The sequence below is a fragment of the Epinephelus fuscoguttatus genome, linkage group LG6 (genome assembly GCF_011397635.1).
Source record: "Epinephelus fuscoguttatus linkage group LG6, E.fuscoguttatus.final_Chr_v1".
In the NCBI taxonomy this organism is placed as follows: Eukaryota; Metazoa; Chordata; class Actinopteri; order Perciformes; family Serranidae; genus Epinephelus; species Epinephelus fuscoguttatus.
Window position 1 is genome coordinate 19,733,901 of NC_064757.1, and position 17,506 is coordinate 19,751,406.

The 17,506-nt window shown below is 39.2% G+C and overlaps 2 protein-coding genes across 3 annotated transcripts in view; one reads left to right on the forward strand and one right to left on the reverse strand.

Moving 5' to 3' along the window:
* LOC125889835 (probable E3 ubiquitin-protein ligase HERC2) overlaps positions 1-8,734 on the reverse strand; it is a 322,212-nt gene extending 313,478 nt beyond the window's left edge. The window contains exons 1-2 of one of the 2 annotated variants that reach the window (XM_049578034.1): positions 8,659-8,734; positions 1,261-1,444 (exon numbers count right to left, since the gene is read on the reverse strand). In XM_049578034.1, the coding sequence (XP_049433991.1) occupies positions 1,261-1,441 (181 nt within the window). In that variant the 5' untranslated portion in view covers positions 1,442-1,444; positions 8,659-8,734. Of the gene's footprint in view, positions 1-1,260; positions 1,445-7,153; positions 7,233-8,658 lie in introns of those variants that run through there. The other variant, XM_049578033.1, reaches the window with a different exon arrangement.
* Positions 8,735-11,943: 3,209 nt separating this feature from the next.
* LOC125889836 (arrestin domain-containing protein 3-like) lies at positions 11,944-16,930 on the forward strand. Its single transcript, XM_049578035.1, has 6 exons — positions 11,944-12,358; positions 12,813-12,870; positions 13,000-13,147; positions 14,692-14,788; positions 15,352-15,608; positions 15,736-16,930. The coding sequence occupies exons 1-6, from the start codon at positions 12,103-12,105 to the stop codon at positions 16,375-16,377; spliced, it is 1,458 nt and encodes a 485-aa protein (XP_049433992.1). The 5' UTR covers positions 11,944-12,102; the 3' UTR covers positions 16,378-16,930.
* Positions 16,931-17,506: the final 576 nt, after the last annotated feature.

Consider the following 17,506-nt stretch of genomic DNA (forward strand, 5'->3'; position numbering starts at 1 on the left):
AACATGACACTATTATGACATATGTTGGACTAGAGCTCAGGTACACCACATAAACGTGTGTCACATAAATTTGCTGTGGGTAAATATTTCTGTGTCTGCGAGGGGGGTATGTGTTTGCGAGCTGGCCAAGAATAAAGGGAGGACAAGACCAGTAAATACTTTTACAGCAGGCAATTTGTCAGGATGTGTAAATGTCTCCAATTCCCAACAGCACTGGAGTAAAATTTACAGTCACTCGGGAAGTGACAATGCACAAAAAAGGACCACTTTTTACTCTCTCTCATCTCCCTCAGACCACTAAAACCTTCCCATAAATCTCCTCCGGTCCCCCCAGATGTCTGCTGTTGTCAGATATCATGCCTTGACAATGCCTTCCACCATCATTGTCTTGACAGAAATATGATATGTGAAACTGCAATGTCACATCACTTAACATGATTTAGCCTAAGCTAGCCTGCACCATTTTAATCAATCAAGAATGTCACCTTTTTCGCTGTAATGATGGTAGAGGTATAGGATCCCTGTGTTGGGGTGATCTATAAGACTTATCTAGGCTACTGATTTATGACTACTGCCAGCTAATGTACTAAAGGAGCCTCCGCCCTTCCTGTCATCAGGGTTTCTATCAAATTGGCAAATAAGTAGGCCAGTATTACCTCATGGGCAGGGAGGAAGACACTTCATGTTGTGTGTAAACCCTATGTATATGACATTAGGTGCCTTTGAAACCTATACTGAATATCCCTTTTACTGCACCATCAGATAATCTATTTTCCAGGTCCTGTACTGTATATGCACTCCATACACTCATGGCTCTGCAACGTAGTTCAGACAAACATGTCCATCAAATGTCAGACAGTATGTATGACAGTTGCTAATGGATTCCATAGGCTTGGATGCTTATATCAGCCAATTGTTCTGTAAATGTTCTAAAGCCTCAATGGATAGCCGCGCCTTTCACCAGATCATCAGAGTATTAAAGGTATATCAGACTGGCTTGTCCCAATGATGGCAAGACCTATCAGACATAACAATACATTTACCAAAACACAGGACAACTATGTGTCTGATGATGCATTATAGAACAACAACTATGTGTACAGCAACTTAACACACACACACAAATCACGCTCACTACTCAAATTCAAATGTAAAGCATTAACTCATACCGACATAGCAAATGGCATTTTACCGTCGGTGAATGGCCACAGTGTGCAATACAAGACACAAAACAGTATACAAAGGAACTTGGACCTGTACCTGTAACCACAATGGAGTGACTCGATCCACACGCCAGTAGCTTCACTCTGCCCAGCCGTGCCTTTGTGAACTCTCGCAGATGGGCCTTCTCTGGATTGATCTCCCCTGGCCTGCCATGTCCACTCTGGCCAAGCTCCCCACTACCCCAGCAAAGCAGATTCATATCCAACTCACACTGCATGTCCTGGGAACACAGATAGAGAGATCTGTTTTAGCAACACAGGAAAACTAAAGAAAGTGTGCTTGGTACTTTTTCAAATTTATTTTATTTATTAACAAGATGTGCGCACACATGTGTCATCATATTTCTCTCAGGTTAAAACCAGAGTTTCTGACCTGAACAGGTATTTATATAGCAGAAGTTTTTCATCACCTACATTTACACCCCACACACCAATAAACACATGAAATATATTTTTAGATGCTCATAAGATACTGGAGTCATAATTGGCCACTAGTGTAAGAAAGATGTGGTCCCACATACAGGATATGAAAAATAGTGGAAATAGTGTTAATTCAAAATAGCTGCTTACAGCCACTGCTCTTCTGGTGAGCATTATTAAACTTGCATAAAAACCAATCTGAATTTCCCAGCATTTTTTGTAATGAACTGTGGATCTGATGCAGATCAACACTATTCTCCTCAACATGTTTATTTACAATCTACCCTCTGCGCTAATTAGAATGTGACCCTGCACACACAGACGCTGGATGTATGTGCATGCATACACACACGCACACGCACACACACACACCCCACAGCAATATTACCAGCACAATTCCATCCGACTGCTATTGGAATTTTCCGAAAGAGCAAACCAATAGATAACCTATTACAAAACTATAAGAGATCGATAGCTAATTTCTTTGCATTGATTACCACTTGGACATTTAACATGCGCCCTGTGGCCACAATGTGTGTTCCGCAAGCTTAGATCCCCATTGGCCCTCATGAGTATTAAAATTATCGATTCAGACAGAGGACTAAAAATGTCAAGCTGTTCATTAATCTTAATAAAGACTGGACTTGACCAAGGCACCCTTTTTCCCAATGCAGGGATACAACCTATCCAACTAAGGGCATACACACGGCATAGATTAATGAGCTTCTACTGAGGGATGTGATTTAAGTCTTTGCCATTAATAGATCAATTACAAAAGAACAAGTATTTTGTAATAGTACTTACTTTCACCTAGTGTGCAGCTTGACGCAACATTTTAAAATTCATATTGACTGTCCAATAGTAGTTATTTGCGGAGAAATTTCAAAAAAAACTTCACAAAACAAGCAGCGCTGCAGTAATGAGGTCTTTGTGTGAGATGAAGCTGCATCTGCTGTTATGCTACAGATGGCCCTCCACAGTCCATAATGGACAAATGTTATCAGGCGCAGCCTAACAGCCACTTTCATCTCTGTCTTATGTAGATGAGTTTCAAAGCATGCAAGGCTGTCCTTAGCTTAATGAGGGCCCTAAGCAGGATTTGATTTGCTCACTTTTCTTACTTTTAATTACTTTCATATTTCTGCCACACTTACTCATATGTTTCCTGCTCACATCTGATTGGTAGTTAAGCCGTTGCCATGATTTGCAACCTGTATCCACTAGTCACAGTAGGGCTGGGCAATATATCAATATCATATTAATATCACCATATTAGATATCATCTTAGATTTTGGATATTGCAATATCTTGAGTGTTTTCTGTTCTTGTTTTTAAAGGCTGCACAACAGTACAGTGATGTAATTTTCTGAATTAACGACACTTTTCTAGCTGTTATACTACATGCAATTATCCACCGAGTCATCATATCCACATGAGTGATGATTATTTATCAAAAAAACAAAACAATTCAGTGTTAATATTTTGTGGAAGCACCAATATTCAACCCGACAACATCTCTGCAACATGGATATTTAAGTATTTGATCAATATATCTTATTTGATTTTCTCCACATTGCCCTGCCCCTAATTTCATTTCATTTTATTATTAATTTGTTCCAACCTGGACAAAGTACAACAACAGTGCAACCCTCAATTTACACCCTCCTTGGTCAGAAAGGAGCAGGAAGAAGAAAACTTATTATACCTGCCCCCTGCTCTAAGCTAATATAATCAAATAATGGACGATTTGCCTGTTTCCATTACACATGATTTCTGTAACAAGCTACAACATGAATTAAGACAGCACTGAAACAAATTACAGCAACTTCAAGTTTGAGACACAGCTCCATGAATGTGAGTGATGACAACAACTCAATGAATATGCATGATGTCATCATCAGTGATGATGTCACCAGTGCTATAACACAATTAGTCATAGAAAATAAAATAAATAATGAAAAGGTGGGAAACCTTTTTTTTTTTTTTTTTTTTTAAAGATTTTTTTGGCCATTTTGCCTTTATTGGACAGGACAGGTAAGCGTGAAGGGGGAGAGAGAGAGAGGGGATGACATGCAGCAAAGGGCCACAGGCTGCATTCGAACCCGGGCCGCTGCGGCAACAGCCTTGTACATGGGGCGCCTACTCTACCACTAAGCCACCGACCCAGTGGGAAACCTTTTTAAACGTGTAATTTACCCAACAGCTTCATACTGACTGATTATTCTGTCTTTATACATTTTTTTAAACTGAAAAATATTTAAACAACCCTTTAAATCATTTGGTAAAGAATTCCATAATTTAATGCCAATAACTGAGACACACATATGTTTTAAGTTGGTCCGTGTCAATTGATGTTTAAAATTATATTTTCTTCTGTGATCCTAATCCATAGAACTAAAAACAAACAAAGTTTTTTGGCAGGACATTACTTTTTGCTTTGAACAAATCTATTACTGTCTGTAATTCGACAAGATCCTTGAATTTGATTAATCCTGATTTGATAACAGTTTATTTGTATGTTCTCTTGAGTGTACATTATGAATGATCCTAATTGCTCTTTTGTGTAAAATAAACACAGTTTTTATATTAATCATATACAGTACAGGCCAAAAGTTTGGACACACCTTCTCATTCAATGCGTTTTCTTTATTTTCATGACTATTTACATTGTAGATTCTCACTGAAGGCATCAAAACTATGAATGAACACATGTGGAGTTATGTACTTAACAAAAAAAGGTGAAATAACTGAAAACATGTTTTATATTCTAGTTTCTTCAAAATAGCCACCCTTTGCTCTGATTACTGCTTTGCACACTCTTGGCATTCTCTCCATGAGCTTCAAGAGGTAGTCACCTGAAATGGTTTTCCAACAGTCTTGAAGGAGTTCCCAGAGGTGTTTAGCACTTGTTGGCCCCTTTGCCTTCACTCTGCGGTCCAGCTCACCCCAAACCATCTCGATTGGGTTCAGGTCCGGTAACTGTGGAGGCCAGGTCATCTGCCGCAGCACTCCATCACTCTCCTTCTTGGTCAAATAGCCCTTACACAGCCTGGAGGTGTGTTTGGGGTCATTGTCCTGTTGAAAAATAAATGATGGTCCAACTAAACGCAAACCGGATGGGATGGCATGTCGCTGCAGGATGCTGTGGTAGCCATGCTGGTTCAGTGTGCCTTCAATTTTGAATAAATCCCCAACAGTGTCACCAGCAAAACACCCCCACACCATCACACCTCCTCCTCCATGCTTCACAGTGGGAACCAGGCATGTGGAATCCATCCGTTCACCTTTTCTACGTCTCACAAAGACACGGCGGTTGGAACCAAAGATCTCAAATTTGGACTCATCAGACCAAAGCACAGATTTCCACTGGTCTAATGTCCATTCCTTGTGTTTCTTGGCCCAAACAAATCTCTTCTGCTTGTTGCCTCTCCTTAGCAGTGGTTTCCTAGCAGCTATTTGACCACGAAGGCCTGATTCGCGCAGTCTCCTCTTAACAGTTGTTCTAGAGATGGGTCTGCTGCTAGAACTCTGTGTGGCATTCATCTGGTCTCTGATCTGAGCTGCTGTTAACTTGCGAATTCTGAGGCTGGTGACTCGGATGAACTTATCCTCAGAAGCAGAGGTGACTCTTGGTCTTCCTTTCCTGGGTCGGTCCTCGTGTGTGCCAGTTTCGTTGTAGCGCTTGATGGTTTTTGCGACTCCACTTGGGGACACATTTAAAGTTTTTGCAATTTTCCGGACTGACTGACCTTCATTTCTTAAAGTAATGATGGCCACTCGTTTTTCTTTAGTTAGCTGATTGGTTCTTGCCATAATATGAATTTTAACAGTTGTCCAATAGGGCTGTCGGCTGTTTATTAACCTGACTTCTGCACAACACAACTGATGGTCCCAACCCCATTGATAAAGCAAGAAATTCCACTAATTAACCCTGATAAGGCACACCTGTGAAGTGGAAACCATTTCAGGTGACTACCTCTTGAAGCTCATGGAGAGAATGCCAAGAGTGTGCAAAGCAGTAATCAGAGCAAAGGGTGGCTATTTTGAAGAAACTAGAATATAAAACATGTTTTCAGTTATTTCACCTTTTTTTGTTAAGTACATAACTCCACATGTGTTCATTCATAGTTTTGATGCCTTCAGTGAGAATCTACAATGTAAATAGTCATGAAAATAAAAAAAACGCATTGAATGATAAGGTGTGTCCAAACTTTTGGCCTGTACTGTATGTGTTGCCCCACACCTCCACACCATAATTAAAATAAGGAAAAATAATAGAACAGTACAAAATACGCATTGCTTTTAGGTCCAACACATACTTTGCTTTGGTCAAAACAGAAATATTCCTAGACAACTTTGTTTTAACATATGCTATGTGAGATTTCCATGTCAACTTATAACTTAATCAGGGAGATGGGTACCAGTTAATCTGAAATAAACACAATAAAACAATAAAAACATCTCATTTACATGATTAAAAAAGCTGAGTCACCATTTTTGCTGGCCAGACAGGACATCCACCCTCTGACCATATTTTGTGTAAGAAAAATCAAAGGGCACACCACAAATCTTGCCACTTGTGGGTGCTGTTTCTTGCTGCCCTGGACATATGGCTTTACAGGAAAAAAACATTTTATGGATTTTACAGAAGAAATTGTTTTGTTTTGCTTTCTGCAGAACTTGGAGTTTGTTTTATTGTACTGTTAATTGCAGATAAAGGCTATCTTCTGGAAAAATAAAGAGTTTGCTGGAGTTCATGATATATAGTATAATTTCCTTTCAATCAGGCTTTACCAACAGAAACATGAGCCATAACTATGAAACAAAACAAAGCTGGTCTAAGGAAAATTGAACAGAAAATACATCTAGGGAAAAAAATCAAACATCATGATATCTTTGACCAAATACCTCAATATCAGTGTTGTCAGATATTGTATGGTTGACTTTTGGCGTTTTTACAAAATATGATGAGATGACAAATAATAAGCAAAGCAAAAAAGTGGATAATGACTAGTGGGTAGAGGCAAATAATAAAATAACTAGAACAGTCTGATAAGTTCAGACAAAATATTCATAATCTTAGCTTTTATCTTATCTCATATCACAATAGATATAATATTGACATATTGCCCAGCCCTATTTACACATGTTCAACTGACAAAGGGCACTTTTGGACTTAAATCAATAATAAGGAATAAAAAGCTTCCTGTCTCAAGATGTACTTTACACAGATTCACACTTGACAAGCATTTATAATCACTTTAGGCAACCATACCTTCCCATATTTTTACACCACAACAGATTTTCTGGTCAGAGGTTGTTTTTGTTTGTCCACTAAAAAATGAGGTAAAAAGCTGGAATCTTACTTGTAATTATATCACCAAGAAATAAAAGACTAAGAGCAGATTGTGAAGACGAGTATCTGTTTGTAACTCTGAATACCAACACACACAACATCAAAGACAAAAAAGGCAGAAACACTTGGCAGCATAGCACTACAAGGAACTAACCTGAGCCAATGTTGAAGAGCAAGAACTTTTCATTTCCTGTCTTCTTATACTATGCTTTCTTTTCTCTATTGATCCTTCTGTTATTGGTCCCTTTTTTCCACACAGTGGTTGCATTAGGTTGTCTTGTGGCCCTGCCTTAATCCCCCCCTTCCTTCATTGCACTCACAATATTGGCAGGGTTACTGTCTCCATGGCAGCTTCTGTTGACAGCATACCAGCTGATTGAGATTAACCTATTACCATCTAAACTGGGGCAAAGTTTGAGAGTCGCAAGAGGTATTTCAGAAAGGGACTAGCAGACACACAACATTATGATGGCAAATTCAGTAGTATTGAACTGGATTTGAGACTTTAACCATAGACAATGAACAGAGGGCTGAGTTTGTGAACTCCTACAGTGGTTGTCTGCAGTGATAAGGTCAATAGAGAAGTAAAGCTGTGTCTCAAATCCATAATACAAACTCAATTCTATAGCGGCCATGTCCAAAGTTCAGCCTGGGGGCCAATTTTAACCAGCCCTTGTCTTGTCTTCCACAGTATGCTAGTCTATATGATTAACACAATGTTGTTTAATAAAGATCACTGCATTTTCAAATTGTCATCTCACCAAACACATAACAGTAATCCAAGTAAAACTAAGTAGTGTTTGCTGGGGTCGTTCCAACACTATTTTAATAAATACTAATACCATCAAAATTGAACATCAATAGCGTTATAATAAAACTAATCCAAATAAAACTATCCAGCAATAAATCACAAACTAAACGTCCAGTATGACACTGACACATCAGCAGTGACCATTTAGATACCGGGATGCCAAGATGGTGTCTATATGCCATTAAAGTTTTCTAGCTTCCGGGTTTACTTCCTCGGTCCAGTGAATTTGAGCACACCCACTGGTCCCGCTCGGCTCATACACAGACCATATGTCTATGGGCTCATAGACTTAACATTGTGATGACGTCACGGATATTTAAGTCGTTTTTCTCGGCTTGGGGAAAAGTTTCACAAATATAAAAGCGCCATGGCTCAAAAATTCAGGATAGACAGATTCACAGTTGACCTTGTTTGCCGTTCGAGGTGTCCTGTCAACAGGTAGGGGATTTTTTTAATTTATTTATTTTTGCTGTAATACCGCGAGTGACCACTGGGGGAAAACGACGTAAGGCAGGCTGAGCTACATGCTATGGCTGCTGAGACATGGGCTGTTTAGCCCGGTTTAGCCCTGACAAAACGTAGCAAAACGTTTATTTTAACAGAAGCTGCGGTGCCTTGGACACCTTGTTGTGTTACGCCTTTTTGTGCGGCGAGGTTTAGCTTAATTCAATTAAACTGGGCTTTATTGATATGGAAAACTTACATTTAACACTGCCAAAGCAAGTGCGCCATAAAAACAAAAATAATACGTACAGTAGTAGGTAAAGATATATATGATATTGCTTTATATACACATCGCTGCCGATTACGCAACACCTCTGACACACTCACCAAACGAGAGAAAACACCTCAAAGCCTGTTGCACACCATTTCACAGTGTTTCATGGAAACCTGTCTATCAACCTGGAAACCGTAGCAACGCGGTGCACACCGTTTTGAAATTGATGCACACGTCCCGCCGTCACAAGGGGTCAAAGGGTACAGATGACCCCGGCCCAAGGCCAAGGGGAAGCCCGTTGAAAAGGTCTAAGAGTGGTCCTTAAATGGGCTCAAGTACAACAATTTACTTACTGACTCATATTCCTGACAATACAAATTATATGTATTATTACAATACATAAATATATTGTAATCATTAAAACACATTTCAGTGTGCAATCTGATATCCCCACCCCCTGCAAGTACCGTGAAATGGTATGGTCCTTCAACGTTGGTTGACAAAAATGACACATTTTCCTTATTTAAAGCAAGGTGTCATGAAGGCCTATGGTACATAAAATATTCATGCAGAGTCTGTCTCATTGGCTAAATAAACACACCATATTTCCACTGTTTTTCTCCCAATTCTTTTTGAAGTCATATGTCATCTGTTCCAGAAGATGTCAAGATGTAAGTGTTCAACAGTATGAAGAGGCTAGCAGTTGGGCAGTTTTCTGGAGGCAGTATTCTGTAATGGCCTTTTTAATACCTGCCAGCAAGATCTTTAATAGAACAGTATAATCTTTACTTCATTTTTATCAGGGATGTGTTCAAGATAAAGGGATGATTTTACTTTTCTGTAATCATTCATTTGAGGGCATTTTTTGGCCCAGGACACACATATGACCACCTCTGCTTTTCAGAATAAGAAAATAAGATCTTAACACGGAGTAGATAAAAAATACATGTGGAAATTTGATTAATTACATTATATAGCAACTCCATTGGAATGAACCGTTCGGTAGGCTATCTAGTTATTATTAAAATCTATGACAAAGAAACGTAAAGTCAAGAGCGAGGCCCATGGCTTTTAGAAGCGATGGAAAGTTTAACATTTTTTCACTCAAAGATGAAACAGTTGTGTTTGTGTGATTTGTATCAGTTTTTTTCCAGTAATCCATACAAAGCAGCTGACCCCCAGGGTATTTTCACATTTTCTCATCTGGCCACTTTCTAAAAAAAATTGGACACCCCTGCCCGATACATAGGTACTAGCTGTCATAGCACACTGTTTTCACAGTTGTATGTCCGGTGTTAAGTCAAAGTCTGTTCTCTTGTTGAACAGTGTTTCCCTCCTGTTAATGTATAGCGCACCCCTCTGTGTTTATGTTTAAGTTTAGGCTTTGGTTCAGGTTTAGGTGGGGGGAAACAAGCGTATTAATTTTCTCTGTTTCCTTTTCATTTTGAAGTCCAAAAGATGGGGAGGCCAAGAATGTCCTTCTTGTTTGACTCTGATGGATTTGCAGGTCAGAAAAGAGCTTTATCCTTCTGAGACCCTGTCCTCATATGAGGACATCACATTTTGGGTTTACTTGACCTTATACTTCATTCTTCTCAATTTAGACCTGTTGTCCTCGTTCATGGACACTGTTTTTGTGCCATCTGGTGGTAGTAAGAGCACAATACACTAATCCATATACAAACAAGATGGCAGCCATCTTTGCCAAGTCAGTCTGCAACCGATCCCAACACAAAAGTGGACAAGGTCCAAAAGCTGATCACATTTATGGTTGAACCTGGTTTATTTGTTATGAAGAATGTTTGTAGTTTGATATGGCAACAAACTTGACCAATTTTATCAACAGTAACAAGTTAAGACACTGTTAATTAGAAAGTACTTGTCTGACATTGGGACTTCACTATTGTCTCGTCCGAGGACATTGGGACTTATCGCTAACAATTTTTTTAAGATTTACCAGGTCCTACTGATCCAAAATAGCTAGAAGCTTATCACACACCTGCATGCTTGTCTTTTAATTGTTAACATTAACTTACCACTAAGAGCAATATCTTCAGATGTAGCATTGTGCTAAAATTAATGACATGGGGAAAGCCAACCTCCCTCATAAATAGGGACTGTGCAATAATGTTTTTATCCTACTGGTTTTATTATACTGTATTGCTTTATTCATGCACTTGACACTTAATGATTCTATTTATTCTTTTTTTCTTTTTTTTCTTTTCTTCGTGCATTATGTGTATCGGTATGTGTGTTTGTTGTGATGCCACTGTGATGAGCCCCCTGTAATTTCATTGTAGTACAATGACAATAAAGGCATATTCTATTCTATTCTATTCTAACAGACAAATACATTCTAACTTGCCATCTGATTTAGTCAAATTATGTGGAAATTTAATAATAAATAAATAAATAAATAAATAGTGTGGGTCTTAGTGACTGCAAACAGTTACCTCAAAGTATATGGCTGCTGAAAATAAAACAGGTTAATAAGACTTACATAAGTCTAGAGACAAATTGACAGGGAGGAGCTTGTGTTTGTCTGGTCCACCACCACCCACCCTAACCCACCCTAACCCACCGTCTTGTCTGTATCATCTGACATCCGCATAAGGTGGTCCATAACATACCCAGGAACTTACAAATTTCAATTCATTCTGTTAAATATAGATATGAACATTGTTATGATGTCAGTGGTAAATAAAATAAACAACTCTTTGTTTGTTAAGTTTGTGAATACTATGATGCAGTATTTTATTATTACAACTTTATAAAAACATGGCCCAACAACTGGTGTAAGAAAAATATTATATAATATTGTGTTTGATCCAGATACAGTGCAATAAGCCATTGACAGCAGTGGTTACAATTTGTCTTTGATTGTTATGGGAGAAATAACATGCAGAAATACTCGGGCTTGTACATGGTGATATATGATGTGTATCACTCAAATAAACATAAAAAAATAAATTAAAAAAATAAGGACTTGCATGGTGTGCAATTATGTATACGCACTACACTTACTATTCACTTTTAGTGAATATTCTCACATTCTCGCACTTGTACTGGGTTGAAGAGTTAGTGAAATTAAATTATTTTTAAACTAATACATTCAATAGTTATTTTTTAATCCTGAAAGTTAATGACAAATATCGGAATTTTGTGGTTGATCTGCAAAGACAGCACCTCCACATAAAAACAAACGTCCTCCAAATTTTTCACCTAAGAGCAGTTTCAGTCTCAAATTAGCCATCTTCCAGCCATCTACATGTTTTCCTGTTTGTCCACTAGGGGGCTCTGTGCCATTATTTTTGAATGATTGCAAGGCCCATTTTTGCACAGTGGTCTGCACTTGTTTCCCACGAGCTCGCCGTCTTCCCCTTGTACATACGATGGCAGTAGAGGTCTTTGAGCAGACCTTCATAGGGCGTGTCTTATCCCAGAATCGAAACGCCATGGGAACCCCCACATAGCACACTATGAAAGCGTTTGGAAATGAGCTGGTTCACCGATCATACACTTTTTTTCTTCATTTAACCAGCATAGTCTTCATTTATTTACGATCGCTACGACAATGCCTTCAATCCAAAGCTTCACGATGACCTATGACGCGCTGAATGAGGAGGGGACGTTCTCGGAGGGAGACACTATTACTGGGAAAATAACACTGGTCCTATTTAAGGCCACCACTGTTGAGAGCCTGTTTGTTAAAGCGAAAGGAGACGCTGACGTACGTTGGACGAAAAAGAGCGGCGATCACACCAGGACGTACTCTTCACACAGGAGATACTTTAAACTGAAGCAGTTTCTAATCCCAGAGAACTCTCAGGGTAGGCGGTGGACTTGTTAGTTAGGCATGCCTTAACCCTTTCAGTACTAATAAACATGATGTAGGCATTTTTCCTCCCTGAATGTTTGTTTATGTGGGTTTCTCTTCTCTGTGTCCAGTGATGGTCATGGCAGGATCAGTCAGTGATGTACAAATATCCATGACCATTATTTATAAATATAACAATACCACATAAAAACAAGTTGACACAGACATTCAAATCTAAAAGTTTAGTATAACTGGTCAATTTGGACCTATTTTCCTTTTTAAATGACTCATAACTGAATTGCAGCTCTTAAAATAAAGTAATGTACAATATTGAAATGAAGTGTAGTGGAGTAATACACTGCAATGCTTAGATAAAGTGCAAATGTTACTATCCATCACTGCGTTTAATTGGCTACTAATGGCCAAGACCACTGTTAGTAGTAATCCCAAAATACTTTCTCTTTCAGAGACTGTGGTTCCCAGAGGAACCCATGTCTATAACTTTGTCTTCAACATACCACAAGGGTAAGTACAGTAAGAAAAATGTCAAAACATGTCTGCACTTTCACCATGAAATTGAGTAGATAGCTTTTACTCCTGCACATTCTATCAGCTGATTCAGATTGAATACAATGAATCCATTCTCCATTGCAGAAGCATGCCATCATCCTTCAAGGGGACTCATGGAAAGATTGTCTACAAGCTGGAAGCCAAGCTGTCCAGGAGTTGGAAGATGGACCGCACTGTAGAAAAGGACATCCGTTTTGTCTCCAAGTCCTTTCCAAACCTTCCTGCTCTAATGGTGTGTAAAAAATGAAATATAACTACAAAAATCTCTGATACTGTATGACAGAAACTACTTGTCCTTATTCCTCAGTTAAGTCTGTGGAGATTACATCTTGTAATGTTTTGCTACAGCAACAATCCTTGTCTTGGACGCAGCAATTCTCATGGGGGGGTAAAGCAGAGAAAAAGGGCACCGAGTAGTTCACCTGGTACAGCAGGCGCCCTGTGTACGAAGGCGACGTCCTTGCTGCAACAGCCTTGGATTTGATTCTGACTTGCGGCCCGTTGCTGCATGTTATCCTCCCTCTCTTCCCCCCTTCACACCACCACTGTCCTGTCAAACAAAGCCAGACAATGGAAAATGAAAAATATAGGCATCACAGTTGTCCCAAACCACACTGTAATTATCCCTAGTTATATCAAGCCACACAGATAACTCTGCTTTAAAGTGCTGAAGTTTTGAGATATCCAGCTCTGAAATCGATCCCACCACTGCCGTATAATTTAGGTGATAGGCTTTTTTTACAAACTGTAACATTTCAAAAGTGCAGTTTTATAAATAATAATAATGACAACCACTCCATTTAGAGGTGTAACTTCAAGGATCCAGCTATTACACATTCTCTGTTACAGTTTTAATTTTACCAAATACATAGATCGGAGCCATCTTTAACAGCATTAGCTCCACATGTGCTTTTCCTGCCATGAGAAGTAAAAACATCTGCTGTAATAAAAAGGCTATTAGGGTTTGGATTTCAATTTTTGCTCCTCAAATCCCATTTTAAGAAAACCTCAACAGCAATGTGTCTTTGCAGAGACAATGTTTCAGTTACTTTGGATAATTTACAAACCTTGCTGTGGACAGTTTTCATTGATATTATTTCTACTGTAGAATGTAGTTCCACTGAAAACTGCTCGCCATGACATACTGCACAGTAAGTAATAAGATTTAAATGCTAGTGCGGTGATACTTCCTCCGCAGAGGTCTCTTCCTCTCCAAAACAACTGGACCACTTAAAAACATTGTGTACGCACAAAACGAGGCCTGAAAGAGGCGTACGCCACTTCCCACTCAAACGTTGTGATCTATAAAAACAGACTTGATGGGAGAAACTTTGACCCGTGCTTATGAACATTTTGGAGACGGAAAACTGACATTTTCAGTCTTTGTCCATACGTACATTTTTAGTATGGATTCTACGCACAGTTTTATAAATGAGACCCAAGGTGATTAAAACTTGTAAAAACACTGGGTAAAGCAGTTTCACGTTAAAAAACAAAGTGTTTTTCTGATGTTGTTTGTCACGTAGGGGCTCCTAGCTATGGTGGCTGATGCAAAAATGTGAAGGCTCTATTTGGAGCCAGTGTTTGTAGCTCTAAACGAAAATGCAATTCTTATTTTCAAGTGATCACACACAAAGGGAATATTATTATTATTATCTTCCATTTCTACCAATATATCCCCTTAAATCACACACATCAACCTTTTAATCCTCCATTGTCTTAATAATGTAAGTGGATCAAAAGTAATTGTTGTTTACTCTGTTTATTGCATTCTAGTCACGTCAAGTTGGTTCAAAGAAGAAGGAGATGGGGCTTTTCTCAAGTGGATATGTTATCATGGATGTCATCGTTGACAAGAAGGCCTATGCTCCAGGTAGTAATATTCCGCTTCAAATATGGTCAATCAAACACATGGAAGGATATCTTCAGCTGAAGGCAGATACTGAAAAACAATTTTTGTTAGTGATGGCTGACACAGCCATGCAAAATAGCAAACTATTTTAATGACACTGCAATATTGTTAGCATTACAGTTCATGAATTGACTTATCCTACTTACTACTTTTGCCAGCAAAGAAATTGAATGCACTGTATAGTCGTTTTTACCTTACAGACATTTTGACTTGTCGTTTTAGGACAAGCACTAATAACATGATTAACAGCTGTGTGCCATTTACATATGTCCGTTCATGTGCCCCAGTTTGGTGCGTACTGGCTGACACCTGTGCGCTTGACAAGTTTAAATGTCTGCCATGATGAAATGGTCTGTTCTTCTGGTCTAGTTGAACATCATAGTCATTGTGGTTAGATTATACTTTCAAAAACCATGCATTGAATAATAAATAGGTGTGGTTTAGCATTTCAGCACAACTGAAATACAATACAAGAGGAAGTTGTGCCTCACTGGCATAATAACATTCTACTGTCTTTCTTATAGGTGAAACAATGGTGATTGTTGCAAAGATCAACAATTCCTCATCCACTGAGATGACACCCAAATTCAGATTAGGCCAGGATGTGGTGTACCGTGCCAACGGCAGTACCAAACATGAGGGCAACGTTATCCACAAACTGGCTGACCAACTTATTCCATCTCGAACACAAAAGGATATCAGGTGTACAGTGAAGATTCCTGGTGATCTGATGCCATCAATCCAGAATTGTGAAAGTATCTCAGTGGAGTACCATTTAAAGGTATGCAAGGGTGGGTCTTTATGGTAAAGCACAGTGAATTGAGTCCACTGACAGTGATTTTTTAAAATGATTTTGCAAAACTATTGACCCAAAAGTACTGATTTGAGGCTGTCATATTTTCTCTCAGGTATATCTGGACATCAGCTTTGCTTTTGATCCAGAGATCATTTTCCCATTGGTCATTATTCCAAAAGACCTCGCTCCTGGCCCTCAGCCTCATGAGGCTGCAGGTCCATATCCTGCTGGGGCTGTTGGGGGTCCGAGCTACAGCGACTTCCCTCCTTCTGCAGTGTCCATGGGTCCTTATCCAACATCCCCACACTCAGGGAGTTATAGAAACCCAAGAGCCCAAAGGAATTCAACACCACCACCTGTGTACCCAGGTAACCCACCTGTGTATGCTGGTTCACCAGGCATGTATCCTGCTCATCCAACACACATGAGTGGGGGCTACAATAACCCAGTGCGACAGCGGCCTTCTCCATATGGATCTCCATTTTCATCTCCTGTACTTCACCCTCCACCCACTGCCCCAGCATTTCAACCATCCCCATCTGCCCCACCATTTCAACCACCCCCATCTGCCCCACAGCTCCACCCATTCCCTCCTCCTCCACCCTTCCAGACATCCCCAACTGCTCCTACATACAACCCACTGCCTTCTGCACCAATGATGAACACAGATTTCCTGTCACAATCGGATGAGGCTCCTCCAGCATATTCGCTCCTTTTCCCATCTTCTGCTCCTGACGAACCTGATGCAAAATAGTAGAATGTACTTATGTGAATGACTGAATGAGTTCATTAATTATTAAGTAAAATACTAACATTGAGTTAAAATGTGAACTCTGATTAACTAAATCATGTCTTTAATACTTCATTCACTAATACTTTAATGCAGTAATTGTGTGCATGTGAATAATTGTATACAAAATGGGACTCTTTCAGTGTGTGAATGTTTTCAGGTCAGTTCAGGTTGATAATTGGCTTCGTCCAGCTGCTCAAACCTCAGCCATCAGGATACACTGTGTATTTCATGTGCCTTGGTCAACTCAAGTGTCCTAGACTGATCTTTATTTCAGTGTTATAGTTTATATATAGTTTAGTTAATGTTTGGAGACTAGTTGGAGGAGACTGGACAACATGTACTGTATCAAGAAAAAAGGTTTTATGTTCTGTTTTTTTTGTTGTTGTTGTTGTTTTAACTTTGTTAAATGCCAAATACATTTCAACTACGTCTTTCTATTTTGTTACAAAATACTCAAATTGCCAGTGTCTTCTCTGACTTGGAGACTTGAATAAAGAACTATTATGGAAAGGTTTTCTGTCAGTGTTAGTGTGAATACTTTGTTTTAACTACTTAAGTCTGTTATATGTTGGATATTACCCAAGCTAGAAAACTTTTTTGGCTTATGTGCCAGGAGAGCAACTCCACTGGAATGAATAGGCACCATCTTGATATCCAGTATCTAGTTATTATAAAAATCTATGGCAAAGAAACAGAAAGTCAAGAGCAAGGGCCATCACTTTAAGGAGCGATGGAAAGTTGAATATATTTTCAGTTGTGTTTGTGTGATTTGTATCAGATTTTTTAATAACCTATATGAAGCAGCTGCCCCCCAGGTATTTTCACATTATCTAATCTGGCCGTCATTAAAAAAAGTTTGGGTTTGGTACATATTAACATGATAGCGTCACACAGTTGCTGCAGATTTGTCAGCTGCACATCCATGATGTAAATCACCAAAGGTGCTCTATTGGATTGAGATCTGGTGACTGTGGAGGCCATTGGAGTACAGTGAACTCATCATGTTCAAGAAACCAGTTTGAGATGGTTTGAGCTTTGTGACATGGTGCGTTATCCTGCTGGAAGTAGCCATCAGAAGATGGGTACACTG

Coding starts and splice junctions, on each gene's coding strand:
- LOC125889836 (XM_049578035.1), top strand. CDS start 12,103: ATGCCTTCAATCCAAAGCTTCACGATGACCTATGACGCGCTGAATGAG. Junction 13,148..14,691: donor CAAACCTTCCTGCTCTAATG/GTGTGTAAAAAA, acceptor ATTGCATTCTAG/TCACGTCAAGTTGGTTCAAA. Junction 15,609..15,735: donor CAGTGGAGTACCATTTAAAG/GTATGCAAGGGT, acceptor ATTTTCTCTCAG/GTATATCTGGACATCAGCTT.